At 42.9% G+C, this 14609-nt stretch overlaps 1 protein-coding gene across 2 annotated transcripts in view; it reads right to left on the bottom strand.

The window, feature by feature from the left end:
• The window catches only part of DTX2 (deltex E3 ubiquitin ligase 2), a 120698-nt gene extending 106359 nt beyond the window's left edge, over window positions 1-14339 (bottom strand). For both annotated transcript variants that reach the window (XM_082247717.1, XM_082247718.1), the window contains exon 1: window positions 13936-14339. In XM_082247717.1, the coding sequence (XP_082103843.1) occupies window positions 13936-14242 (307 nt within the window). In that variant the 5' untranslated portion in view covers window positions 14243-14339. The remainder of the gene's footprint in view (window positions 1-13935) is intronic.
• Between the last annotated feature and the right edge of the window lie 270 nt (window positions 14340-14609).

Here is a 14609-nt window from a genome sequence, read left to right as displayed (position 1 = left end):
TTTTTAATACAAACTTTTTCATTTTATTGGGGGTAATGTTTATAATTGTACTCAGGCCAATCTGACATAAAAGGTTGGTATTTTTTTTTTTAATAAATTGATAACCAATCTCATGCAGTAGAGCAACACAGATTTATAAAAATATAGTTATTTTTGAGTTCGGAGTTCCATTACTTCTGCAGTAGCTCGAGTAGGTTCTCTCCAGACATATACAGGTCATCAACATTTCTTTTAGGAGAAGATGAAAATACCAGAAAGTCCCTTGAGAATGGCAGTGAACAACGCCTCACTAAGTACAGGATAACATTCCAAGTAATGATAGCCATGTCCATGTAGAAGAAAGGAAGACCCTGCACACCCAGGTTTCCCTTCCACCTCGCTTGTACACTCAAACAGAGAAAAAGGAAGAAAAAAAAAACAATTGGATAATAGTCTGTAAAATCCATGTGCATTATGAAAAATTCAAAAAAGTCCACTATCAAAATTATGAGAGAGAGTTTATGTGGAGACTGATGGAGACTCCATCAGCGGAGGCTGATAAAAGTAGACATTGTGAGAAGTAGTAATATATCACTTTATATTATAATGAAATATAGATTAAATTGATTTGGGTGGGATAATGTATACTGCACAGATATTATATATTGCAAGCTTTCTTTGATATTTCAGAAAGGCATCGGATTATCCAGAGGAAGAGATTAATTGATAAATTTAGAAACGCGTTGATGTGCAATGCCCAAGCAAGCTATCTGCTAAAAATCTCATAAGATATGCAATATTGGGGGAAATACTTTCAGTGCAGCAAACTCTCTCCAGAAGTTCAGTGAGGATCTCTGAATGATCCAATGTTGACCTAAATGACTAATGATGATAAATAGAATCCACCTGTGTGTAATCAAGTCTCTGTATAAATGCATCTGCACTGTGATAGTCTCAGAGGTCCGTTTAAAGCGTAGAGAGCATCATGAAGAACAAGGAACACACCAGGCAGGTCCAAGATACTGTTGTGGAGAAGTTTAAAGCCGGATTTGGACATGAAAAGATTTCCCAAGCTTTAAACATCCCAAGGAGCACTGTGCAAGCGATAATATTGAAATGGGAGTATCAGACCACTGCAAATCTACGAAGACCTGGCCGTCCCTCTAAACTTTCAGCTCATACAAGGAGAAGACTGATCAGAGATGCAGCCAAGAGGCCCATGATCACTCTGGATGAACTGCAGAGATCTACAGCTGAGGTGGGAGACTCTGTCCATAGGACAACAATCAGTCGTATACTGCACAAATCTGGCCTTTATGGAAGAGTGGCAAGAAGAAAGCCATTTCTTAAAGATATCCATAAAAAGTGTTGTTTAAAGTTTGCCACAAGCCACCTGGGAGACACACCAAACATGTGGAAGAAGGTGCTCTGGTCAGATGAAACCAAAATCAAACTTTATGGCAACAATGCAAAACGTTATGTTTGGCGTAAAAGCAACACAGCTCATCACCCTGAACACACCATCCCCACTGTCAAACATGGTGGTGGCAGCATCATGGTTTGGGCCTGCTTTTCTTCAGCAGGGACAGGGAAGATGGTTAAAATTAATGGGAAGATGGATGGAGCCAAATACAGGACCATTCTGGAAGAAAACCTGATGGAGTCTGCAAAAGACCTGAGACTGGGACAGAGATTTGTCTTCCAACAAGACAATTATCCAAAACATAAAGCAAAATCTACAATGGAATGGTTCACAAATAAACATATCCAGGTGTTAGAATGGCCAAGTCAAAGTCCAGACCTGAATCCAATCGAGAATCTGTGGAAAGAACTGAAAACTGCTGTTCACAAACGCTCTCCATCCAACCTTACTGAGCTCGAGCTGTTTTGCAAGGAGGAATGGGCAAAAATTTCAGTCTCTCTATGTGCAAAACTGATAGGGACATACCCCAAGCGACTTATAGCTGTAATTGCAGCAAAAATTGGCGCTACAAAGTATTAACTTAAGGGGGCTGAATAATTTTGCACACCCAGTTTTTCATTTGTTAAAAAAGTTTGAAATATTCAATAAATTTAATTCCACTTCATGATTGTGTCCCACTTGTTGAATCTTCACAAAAAAATTACAGTTTTATAGCTTTATGTTTGAAGCCTGAAATGTGGCAAAAGGTCGCAAAGTTCAAGGGGGCCGAATACTTTCTCAAGGCACTGTACTTGTAAAATGTTTTTCAGACCAGAGTTTGGCCCTAAGTGGTTTTAAAAAAAACTGAATTTTTGTAAAATCTTACCGTAAAATTCCTTTCTCTGAGTCCTCCGACAGTCGCCGCCACTTCATAATCTTCACTAATGGGGTAATTGGCCTTTGCTCCGCAGGAGTAGCTAGGCAACAAGATTTGTTAATATCAAAGCTTTTAGCATATCACACCCCTAGGGGGTGGTCCCCTCAGTCAATACCTCCCTGCTTCCAGCATTCTCAACTCAGTTTCAGTAGCATAGCAGTAGAGTACATAAACAAACCCCAAAAGAGGGGTGGGGGCGGCGACTGTCGGAGGACTCAGAGAAAGGAATTTTACTGAAAGATTTTACAAAAATTCCGTTTTCTCTTACGTCCTCTGACAGTCACCGCCACTTCATAATCTTCACTAATGGGGACGTCCCAAAGCAGTGTAGACATGAGGGGTGGGAAAAAACGCAGCCGCGCATAAAGCAACGCAGTACCCACATCAGAGAAAGGAACCTTACCAAAGTAAGAGAACCAACCTGGCAACAGGAAAACATGCTCAACAGGAGCAACAACCCAGGAAGAACAAGTAAAAGAAAGAGAAAAATACTTGAAATAAAATCAAAAAGAGGATAGAAGGCTGAGACTGAAAGCCCCAGCACAGGAACAGCCAGCTACTCCTAAGCTAGGCAATTGAAAACTGAGTTGAGAATGCTGGAAGCAGGGAGGTATTGACTGAGGGGACCACCCCCTAGGGGTGTGATATGCTAAAAGCTTTGATATTAACAAATCTTGTTGCCTAGCTACCCCTGCGGAGCAAAGATCAATTACCCCATTAGTGAAGATTATGAAGTGGCGGCGACTGTCGGAGGACGTAAGAGAAAATCTTTTTAACAATTTTTTAAAAAATTTTGCATTTTTTTTTTTTAAATGAATAGTGACTTTTTGGTTTGGTTGCCGAAAAAATCCCATAGACTCTAAGGGTTTCAAAAAACAGGATTTGCTTGCTTGGGTGTAACTTTAATTTTTTTTACAATAAAAAAAAAGTTTTTTTTCCTTAACTTTTTTTCCCTATCATATAGGGGAAACTGTTAACAGGGAACAAGATGGGGAGGAGAGCAGACGTGTGTCCACTCCCCTCTACCCTGTGGCGTCCGCTATGCCGGTCAAGAACCCACAGATGGGCAAGTGGAGCCCGGGATACATAGCAGGGTTCACAGGCACTTTAGACGCGCGTGTGGAAGCAATCGGGTGGCAGTGGAGCCCTGCTGCTTCCAGGAGCACGGCTAAATGTAGAGGAAAAAAAAGTCAATAGGCTGACAAAAGCCAAGGCGCCAGGACACAATTTCTAATCGCCATGGAGACCTGGCACCTGGGATTTGTAGAGCCCTGGCCAATGCTTTTCGGTGCACAATCCTCAAATCTGTCCTACCAATATTAGAAGCTGTTGCTCTTTTTTGCATCCTCTTTTTGTTGAATTAAAAGTGAAGTACAGGCGAATGATTGCTATTCATTGCAAAATACATTTACCAGGACAAAACTACCTTCAAATAATAGGACAATAAGGAGTAAATGAAAGCTAATGTCATGTTTGTGGTTATACAAAATGTGTATGGATATATTCTTTTTTTCCCATACTTAACAGGTGCAAACAAACCACAATTTACAGGAAACAAGTTTATTGCACATACTGCCCTTTTATAGGTAGTTCAGGGAGCAGACTGGGTTGGTTTCATGTTGTGTAGACACAGGAATTCCCCATGATTAGGACAGAACAGTTCAACATATTCAGCTTTGTTCAGGGAAATTTGATGCTATATTTAATGATAAAATGTGAGAAAGTACAGTTTTTGTGTAGTTACCACTGGTAAAGTGAGATGCAATGCATTGAGGCACCAAAAAAAAAAAAAAAAAGGTTATCGGCAGGAAGCGACCAAGAACCTCAATTAGTCATGCACGCCTTACCTATAAGCTTGAGAAAAACACAACCCCCTGGATTTAAACTACAAAATCTATAAAAGTATGTTGTACATGCCATTCTGTTTAAATCTTCACACTGTGCAGTACATTCTATACTCCACACTGCAACATCCTGTGCACCTGCATACTGCTGTATTCTATATACTGTGCTGTACACAACTCCACACTGATGTACATTCTATACCTCCTCTCACCATGATTACCTTCTATAGTGTGCGCATCTCTACTCTGCACACCGTGCTGTACATTCTATACTGTGCGCATCTCTACTCTGCACACCCTGCTGTACATTCTATACTGTGCGCATCTCTACTCTGCACACCGTGTTGTACATTCTATACTGTGCGCATCTTTACTCTGCACACCGTGCTGTACATTCTATACTGTGCGCATCTCTACTCTGCACACCGTGCTGTACATTCTATACTGTGCGCATCTCTACTCTGCACACCGTGCTGTACATTCTATACTGTGCGCATCTCTACTCTGCAAACAGTGATAAACATTCTATACCATGCACATCTCTACTCTGGAAAACCGTGCTGTACATGCTATACTGTGTGTATCTCTACTCTGCACACCGTGCTGTACATTCTAAACTGTGCGCATCTCCACTCTGCACACCCTGCTGTACATTCTATACTGTGCGCATCTCTACTCTGCACACCCTGCTGTACATTCTATACTGTGCGCATCTCTATTCTGCACACCGTGCTGTACATTCTATACTGTGCGCGTCTCTACTCTGCACACCGTGTTGTACATTCTATACTGTGCGCATCTCTACTCTGCACACCATGCTGTACATTCTATAGTGTGCGCATCTCTACTCTGCACACCGTGCTGTACATTCTATACTGTGCGGAACTCTACTCTGCACACCGTGCTGTACATTCTATACTATGTGCATCTCTACTCTGCACACCGTGCTGTACATTCTATAGTGTGCGCATCTCTACTCTGCACACCGTGCTGTACATTCTATACTGTGCGCATCTCTATTCTGCACACCGTGCTGTACATTCTATACCGTGCGCATTCCTACTCACTCTGCACACCGTGCAGTACATTCTATACTGTGCGCATCTCTACTCTGCAAAACGCGCTGTATATTCTATACTGTGCGCATCTCTACTCTGCACACCGTGCTGTACATTCTATACTGTGCGGAACTCTACTCTGCACACCGTGCTGTATATTCTATACTGTGTGCATATCTACTCTGCACACCGTGCTGTACATTCTATACTGTGCGCATCTCTACTCTGCACACCGTGCTGTACATTCTATACTGTGCGCATCTCTACTCTGCACACCGTGCTGTACATTCTATACTGTGCGCATATCTACTCTGCACACCGTGCTGTACATTCTATACTGTGCGCATCTCTACTCTGCATAACGCGCTGTACATTCTATACTGTGCGCATCTCTACTCTGCACACCGTGCTGTACATTCTATACTGTGCGCATCTCTACTCTGCACACCGTGTTGTACATTCTATACTGTGCGCATCTCTACTCTGCACAAAGTGCTGTACATTCTATACTGTGCGCATCTCTACTCTGCATAACGCGCTGTACATTCTATAGTGTGCGCATCTCTACTCTGCACACCGTGCTGTACATTCTATAGTGTGCGCATCTCTACTCTGCATAACGCGCTGTACATTCTATAGTGTGCGCATCTCTACTCTGCACACCGTGCTGTACATTCTATAGTGTGCGCATCTCTACTCTGCACACCGTGCTGTACATTCTATACGGTGCGCATCTCTACTCTGCACACCGTGCTGTACATTCTATACTGTGCGTATCTCTACTCTGCACACCGTGTTGTACATTCTATACTGTGCGCATCTCTACTCTGCACACCGTGCTGTACATTCTATACTGTGCGCATCTCTACTCTGCACACCGTGCTGTACATTCTATACTGTGCGCATCTCTACTCTGCACACCGTGCTGTACATTCTATACTGTGCGCATCTCTACTCTGCACACCGTGCTGTACATTCTATACTGTGCGTATCTCTACTCTGCACACCGTGTTGTACATTCTATACTGTGCGCATCTCTACTCTGCACACGTGCTGTACATTCTATACTGTGCGCATCTCTACTCTGTACACCGTGCTGTACATTCTATAGTGTGCGCATCTCTACTCTGCACACCGTGCTGTACATTCTATACTGTGCGCATCTCTACTCTGCACACCGTGTTGTACATTCTATACTGTGCGCATCTCTACTCTGCACACCGTGTTGTACATTCTATACTGTGCGCATCTCTACTCTGCACACCGTGCTGTACATTCTATACTATGCGCATCTCTACTCTGCACACCGTGCTGTACATTCTATACTGTGCGCATCTCTACTCTGCACACCGTGCTGTACATTCTATACTGTGCGCGTCTCTACTCTGCACACCGTGTTGTACATTCTATAGTGTGCGCATCTCTACTCTGTACACCGTGCTGTACATTCTATACTGTGCGTATCTCTACTCTGCACACCGTGCTGTACATTCTATACTGTGCGCATATCTACTCTGCACACCGTGCTGTACATTCTATACTGTGCGCATCTCTACTCTGCACACCGTGCTGTACATTCTATACTGTGCGCATCTCTACTCTGCACACCGTGCTGTACATTCTATACTGTGCGCATCTCTACTCTGCACACCGTGTTGTACATTCTATACTGTGCGCATCTCTACTCTGCACACCGTGCTGTACATTCTATACTGTGCGCATCTCTACTCTGCACACCGTGCTGTACATTCTATACTGTGCGCATCTCTACTCTGCACACCGTGCTGTACATTCTATACTGTGCGCATCTCTACTCTGCACACCGTGTTGTACATTCTATACTGTGCGCATCTCTACTCTGCACACCGTGCTGTACATTCTATACTATGCGCATCTCTACTCTGCACACCGTGCTGTACATTCTATACTGTGCGCATCTCTACTCTGCACACCGTGCTGTACATTCTATACTGTGCGCGTCTCTACTCTGCACACCGTGTTGTACATTCTATAGTGTGCGCATCTCTACTCTGTACACCGTGCTGTACATTCTATACTGTGCGTATCTCTACTCTGCACACCGTGCTGTACATTCTATACTGTGCGCATATCTACTCTGCACACCGTGCTGTACATTCTATACTGTGCGCATCTCTACTCTGCATAACGCGCTGTACATTCTATACTGTGCGCATCTCTACTCTGCACACCGTGCTGTATATTCTATACTGTGCGCATCTCTACTCTGCACACCGTGCTGTACATTCTATAGTGTGCGCATCTCTACTCTGCACACCGTGCTGTACATTCTATAGTGTGCGCATCTCTACTCTGCACACCGTGCTGTACATTCTATACTGTGCGCATATCTACTCTGCACACCGTGCTGTACATTCTATAGTGTGCGCATCTCTACTCTGTACACCGTGCTGTACATTCTATAGTGTGCGCATCTCTACTCTGCACACCGTGCTGTACATTCTATAGTGTGCGCATCTCTACTCTGCACACCGTGCTGTACATTCTATACTGTGCGCATATCTACTCTGCACACCGTGCTGTACATTCTATAGTGTGCGCATCTCTACTCTGTACACCGTGCTGTACATTCTATAGTGTGCGCATCTCTACTCTGCACACCGTGCTGTACATTATATACTGTGCGCATCTCTACTCTGCACACCGTGCTGTACATTCTATACTGTGCGCATCTCTACTCTGCACACCGTGTTGTACATTCTATACTGTGCGCATCTCTACTCTGCACACCATGCTGTACATTCTATACTGTGCGCATCTCTACTCTGCAAACAGTGATAAACATTCTATACCATGCACATCTCTACTCTGGAAAACCGTGCTGTACATGCTATACTGTGTGTATCTCTACTCTGCACACCGTGCTGTACATTCTAAACTGTGCGCATCTCCACTCTGCACACCCTGCTGTACATTCTATACTGTGCGCATCTCTACTCTGCACACCGTGCTGTACATTCTATACTGTGCGCATCTCTATTCTGCACACCGTGCTGTACATTCTATACTGTGCGTGTCTCTACTCTGCACACCGTACTGTACATTCTATACTGTGCGCATCTCTACTCTGTACACCGTGCTGTACATTCTATAGTGTGCGTGTCTCTACTCTGCACACCGTACTGTACATTCTATACTATGCGCATCTTTACTCTGCACACCGTACTGTACATTCTATACTATGCGCATCTTTACTCTGCACACCGTGCTGTACATTCTATACTGTGCGCATATCTACTCTGCACACCGTGCTGTACATTCTATAGTGTGCGCATCTCTACTCTGCACACCGTGCTGTACATTCTATACTGTGCGCATCTCTACTCTGCACACCGTGCTGTACATTCTATACTGTGCGCATCTTTACTCTGCACACCGTGCTGTACATTCTATACTGTGCGCATCTCTACTCTGCACACCGTGCTGTACATTCTATACTGTGCGCATCTCTACTCTGCACACCGTGCTGTACATTCTATACTATGCGCATCTCTACTCTGCACACCGTGCTGTACATTCTATACTGTGCGCATCTCTACTCTGCACACCGTGCTGTACATTCTATACTGTGCGCGTCTCTACTCTGCACACCGTGTTGTACATTCTATAGTGTGCGCATCTCTACTCTGTACACCGTGCTGTACATTCTATACTGTGCGTATCTCTACTCTGCACACCGTGCTGTACATTCTATACTGTGCGCATATCTACTCTGCACACCGTGCTGTACATTCTATACTGTGCGCATCTCTACTCTGCATAACGCGCTGTACATTCTATACTGTGCGCATCTCTACTCTGCACACCGTGCTGTATATTCTATACTGTGCGCATCTCTACTCTGCACACCGTGCTGTACATTCTATAGTGTGCGCATCTCTACTCTGCACACCGTGCTGTACATTCTATAGTGTGCGCATCTCTACTCTGCACACCGTGCTGTACATTCTATACTGTGCGCATATCTACTCTGCACACCGTGCTGTACATTCTATAGTGTGCGCATCTCTACTCTGTACACCGTGCTGTACATTCTATAGTGTGCGCATCTCTACTCTGCACACCGTGCTGTACATTCTATAGTGTGCGCATCTCTACTCTGCACACCGTGCTGTACATTCTATACTGTGCGCATATCTACTCTGCACACCGTGCTGTACATTCTATAGTGTGCGCATCTCTACTCTGTACACCGTGCTGTACATTCTATAGTGTGCGCATCTCTACTCTGCACACCGTGCTGTACATTATATACTGTGCGCATCTCTACTCTGCACACTGTGCTGTACATTCTATACTGTGCGCATCTCTACTCTGCACACCGTGTTGTACATTCTATACTGTGCGCATCTCTACTCTGCACACCATGCTGTACATTCTATACTGTGCGCATCTCTACTCTGCAAACAGTGATAAACATTCTATACCATGCACATCTCTACTCTGGAAAACCGTGCTGTACATGCTATACTGTGTGTATCTCTACTCTGCACACCGTGCTGTACATTCTAAACTGTGCGCATCTCCACTCTGCACACCCTGCTGTACATTCTATACTGTGCGCATCTCTACTCTGCACACCATGCTGTACATTCTATACTGTGCGCATCTCTATTCTGCACACCGTGCTGTACATTCTATACTGTGCGTGTCTCTACTCTGCACACCGTACTGTACATTCTATACTGTGCGCATCTCTACTCTGTACACCGTGCTGTACATTCTATAGTGTGCGTGTCTCTACTCTGCACACCGTACTGTACATTCTATACTATGCGCATCTTTACTCTGCACACCGTACTGTACATTCTATACTATGCGCATCTTTACTCTGCACACCGTGCTGTACATTCTATACTGTGCGCATATCTACTCTGCACACCGTGCTGTACATTCTATAGTGTGCGCATCTCTACTCTGCACACCGTGCTGTACATTCTATACTGTGCGCATCTCTACTCTGCACACCGTGCTGTACATTCTATACTGTGCGCATCTTTACTCTGCACACCGTGCTGTACATTCTATACTGTGCGCATCTCTACTCTGCACACCGTGCTGTACATTCTATACTGTGCGCATCTCTACTCTGCAAACAGTGATAAACATTCTATACCGTGCGCATCTCTACTCTGGAAAACCGTGCTGTACATGCTATACTGTGTGTATCTCTACTCTGCACACCGTGCTGTACATTCTATACTGTGCGCATCTCTACTCTGCATGCAATTCCACTTTGCAAACAGCGGTGTGCATTTGATTCTGCATGTGGCTTCACTTTGTACACTATGCTGTATACTGCATATGGCTCCACTCTGTACATTGTGCTGTACACTTTATACTTAACACCTCTCCACACTGTACACTCTATGGACCACCTCTCCACACTGTCATGTACTTTGTGCTGTATGTTCTATACTCCATTTAACACTACACATTTTGTATGTTATGTACGCCATTCTCTGCTGTATAGTATGATATCCTGCCATTGTCAACTGCCCCCCTTCAGACTCCCCATACATCAGATTCCATGCATTCTCATAAATGTGTTAAATTTTTTCATTTCTAATTTTTTTTTGACTTCTAAAACCATACACTACAGTTTCAGTGAATAAAACAGGATCTATGAATGGAGGACAGATGGACGATTGGTAGGTCTGCCCCATCCATTCATAAATAGTGTTCTATTCACAGACGCTGTAGTGCTGGTGGTATTCCTTCATAATCACTGCATTTTTCTCATTGGTCAATTAGGATTGAAGATAAATCACACAAAATTTTTTCACATTATTGGATTTGCACAGTTTGCTGCTTGGACGGACACGTGATTGGAATTATTATTGGACTTATTGAGTGAACATTATCCTCACAAGATCACACGTATTGTTTTCATTTGACGCATTGTGCAATTTATGACATTTAGTAGCGCACCGCTTTGGTATCATTTAGGTCAGTATTGGCATCCTCCTTCGTATAGGGTGTCCTTTATTCTGCAAAGCTAACATTAAAGATAAAATTTATATAAATAAACATATATATATATATATATATATATATATATATATATATATATATATATATATATATATATATATATATATATATATATATATATTTTTTTTTTTTTTTTATTACATAGCAATGTCCAGTTTCCAACCAGCTCAGATCTAAAGGCTCTCAATATCATTTTTCACAGTGCTGTATAGATGGAGTTTACTGCAATATGTCCTGGCCTAGGGCACAGTAACATAAGCCGGGGTCAAGGGAAGGACATACGTACAGCTACACATGCCTCATCGGTTTCATTACTTTTTTTTTTTTTCCCCTTTCTTACTATTCAGGGGAAAAAAAAGTTAACCCTCTTTTGAAAGAAAATCATGCACCTGGTGTGAACATAGCTGGTAAAACCTCTCATGCAGTGTATAACAATTGCAGGTTACAAGGCTGCACTGCATATCCTATGTAAAAAGTATTAAAATTAGTCTGTGCCAATCTCTGTAATGCACTAGATCTGCAATGTTTTGCAAACTACTACTATTCTCCCTAATGGATGCCATCTCTGCCCACAGTGTCAGCAAAAACACTGCAAAGTACTTTACATAAAGCGCGCAGACAATGCGCCCCCCCCCCCCCCATTAGAAATAAAATAGAGAAGAGTTAAAAGCGCTGCCAGATTACTGTCTGAAATCCCAATAAGAGAATTTACCCCCCTCCTGTGCCTGTGGCACCAGTACAAATAAAAAGGGGTATTGGTGCCTTCAAGACAGGAAGACATGCCAAGAATTACACATGGGTTTAAAGTAATAGAGAAGGCTTAACGTTGATCTCCATGTTTTAGTGACGTTTAAATAGTTCCTTTACGAACACATGCAGTGGCTGTCAGCACTGTATGAACTATATATAGCCTCAGCTCTATACAGTGCTAGATTTGTAAAGTGGAAGGGGCTGGCGGAACAAAGTCAAGTTGGGTTGAGTGCTGCTCAGCCATTCGCAGGGAGCTTTGCATTCTATGAATGAATACAAAGCTTCCTCTGATTGGCCAAGGAGGTGATGCAGAAGGATGACATCATGATCTTTGACTCATTGAGAAAATACAAAACTCCCTGTGAATGGCTGAGCAGCACTTAGCCCAACTCGATTTTGATCCAGGAGCGGGTCAGGAGATTCCCATACCGCTGCCAGAACACATTGCTGTAGACTACGTAGCCGAGGCTACACACAGTTCATACAGCGCTGAAAGCCACTGCATGTGTTGGTGAAGTAAAGTTGGTTTGGACCAGCTTGGACTGTTTAAAGCGTTTAAAAAAATATCAACTTGAAAATATTGCCTCCCCATTGCGCTGCATACAGTTTGACATAAAACGCAATGTAAATACCTTTTTTCTATTTGGTTACGACTGCAAAATTATAGCGTCTCTTAGTAAATGTGCAGGGCTGACATTGAGGTTAAAATATAAAAAGGGGAGAAAAAAAATTCCTGCGCTAAGTTAAATAAATGACAGTGTATTCGATATGAATTATGTGAGCAGCTAGCACCAAAAGCAACTAACAGTGATCAATAACCAAAATCTTTACAAAAAGTGCAGCGCTAGAGTAATTTGAATAATAATGTGGCAAGTGGAAAACCACAAAAAAACATATACAATATAAGCTAAATAGTGTCCAAAATACTGAATAAAGTCCCAAAACAGAAATGCAAATGAAAATGAATCCGCATGCAAGGTGTTGAGGAGAACAATCCTTTTCAGTGACACCCAGGTAAAAGTGAAGGATGGGGACACCTCTGTGCACAGGTATCACAAGCAGCTTACCAGAACTCCTTGGCTACTCAATTTAATGAGACAGCCTCTCCCAGCAAGATGTTATACCAATGTCACCAGCGGTTGTCAAGCTCCAATGCTTCATAATCACTCCATGATATATGCATGATTATATAAAAAGAATAAAAGTCCATAGCGTAATTCAGTAACATATAAAATCCAATTTATTAACAGAATACTACTCACAATGAGAAGGTAAAAAACAGGTGCATAGAACAGTGCGGCGTCCCGCAATTGTCCAAAGCAGCATCAAGCAATGTAAAGCAGCCGGCTCCGTAAGGGGGCGTGTGGACTTTGCGTCTGGAGTCGCCAACGTTTCGTCATCAAAAGACTTCGTCTGTGCTCTGATTATTAGTGTAGCCCCATCAGCGATGTCTGCAAGTGCCCCCCAGTGCTGCATATCAGTGCCCATCTGTGTTGCATATCAGTGCCACCCCATCAGTGCCCTTCAGCCAGAGTTTATGAAGTTCTAATCAGGCAGGCCCTTGCAGAACATTTTAGAAGATCTATTTTTTTTTCAGGATTGTCGCTCTTTAGCGCAAAAAAAAAAAAAAAAAAACCCTGCAGAGGTGATCAAATACCACCAGAAGAAAGCTCTATTTGTGGGGAAAAAAAAGGACAAATTTTATTTGGGTACAGCGTCGCACGACCGTGCAATGGTCAGTTAAATAACGCAGTTCCAAATGGCAAAAAATGGCCTGGTCATTAAGAGGGAAAACCTTCCGGTCCAGAAGTGGTTAAGGACCACCAACAGCAAAAATACATCCTAATAGGGAACACAATTTTCACAAACCTAAATTTAAATTAAAAATAAAATATTACAGAAAAAGAAATGAAGTAAAAATGAATAGCTCACCTGTGTCCTGTCGAAACTGTGCCAAAGTTGCAACGTCTATTATATACGGAGCTAATTTAGGGTCAACTTGTCCAAGGGAGATACTCCTACTGTTTGCAAGAGCCCGAGTATTCTTCTGCTGCTGATAGGATTGCAAACATTGCTCTATATAAGTGCTCACTTTACTACTGTATGGCCTCCACTTGCCAAGTTCATCTTGCCATTCCCAAACAGCTACAGCCATAGATGCAGGGTTCCACTGACCAGCCATTGTAGGAGGTCCTAACGGCCCTGCAGCTCCTCCACTTTGGGGTGGACCAGCTGCCATTCTTTAGGGTTCCAATCAAGGTTTCTTTATATGAAAATCTGCTGTTATCACTCAAAATGCCCCTTCATGAGTACTGCAGATTCCCTTCTGTACCATCTTTCTGTTAAAAAGAAAAAAATGAACGAAATGATATTAAAATGACATACCAATAAACCATGAAACACAGTTCATTACTACCTGGGTTCACAATTTCCACAATTTTTATAGTACAGAATACTGGAACAATCAATCACTACACTGATCACTAGTGATTTTATTAGCATGACTGATCAATAAAGATCTCCCTATGTAGCATAGGCCTCACAACATATCTAGATGCATATGATAGTACAGGAGAGCAGGTCAAGAAAAGACAAGTGGTTATTAA

The sequence above is a fragment of the Pelophylax lessonae genome (genome assembly GCF_965119305.1).
Source record: "Pelophylax lessonae genome assembly, chromosome: 2".
Classification (NCBI taxonomy): Eukaryota; Metazoa; Chordata; class Amphibia; order Anura; family Ranidae; genus Pelophylax; species Pelophylax lessonae.
This window is presented reverse-complemented; position numbering and strand designations above follow the sequence as displayed.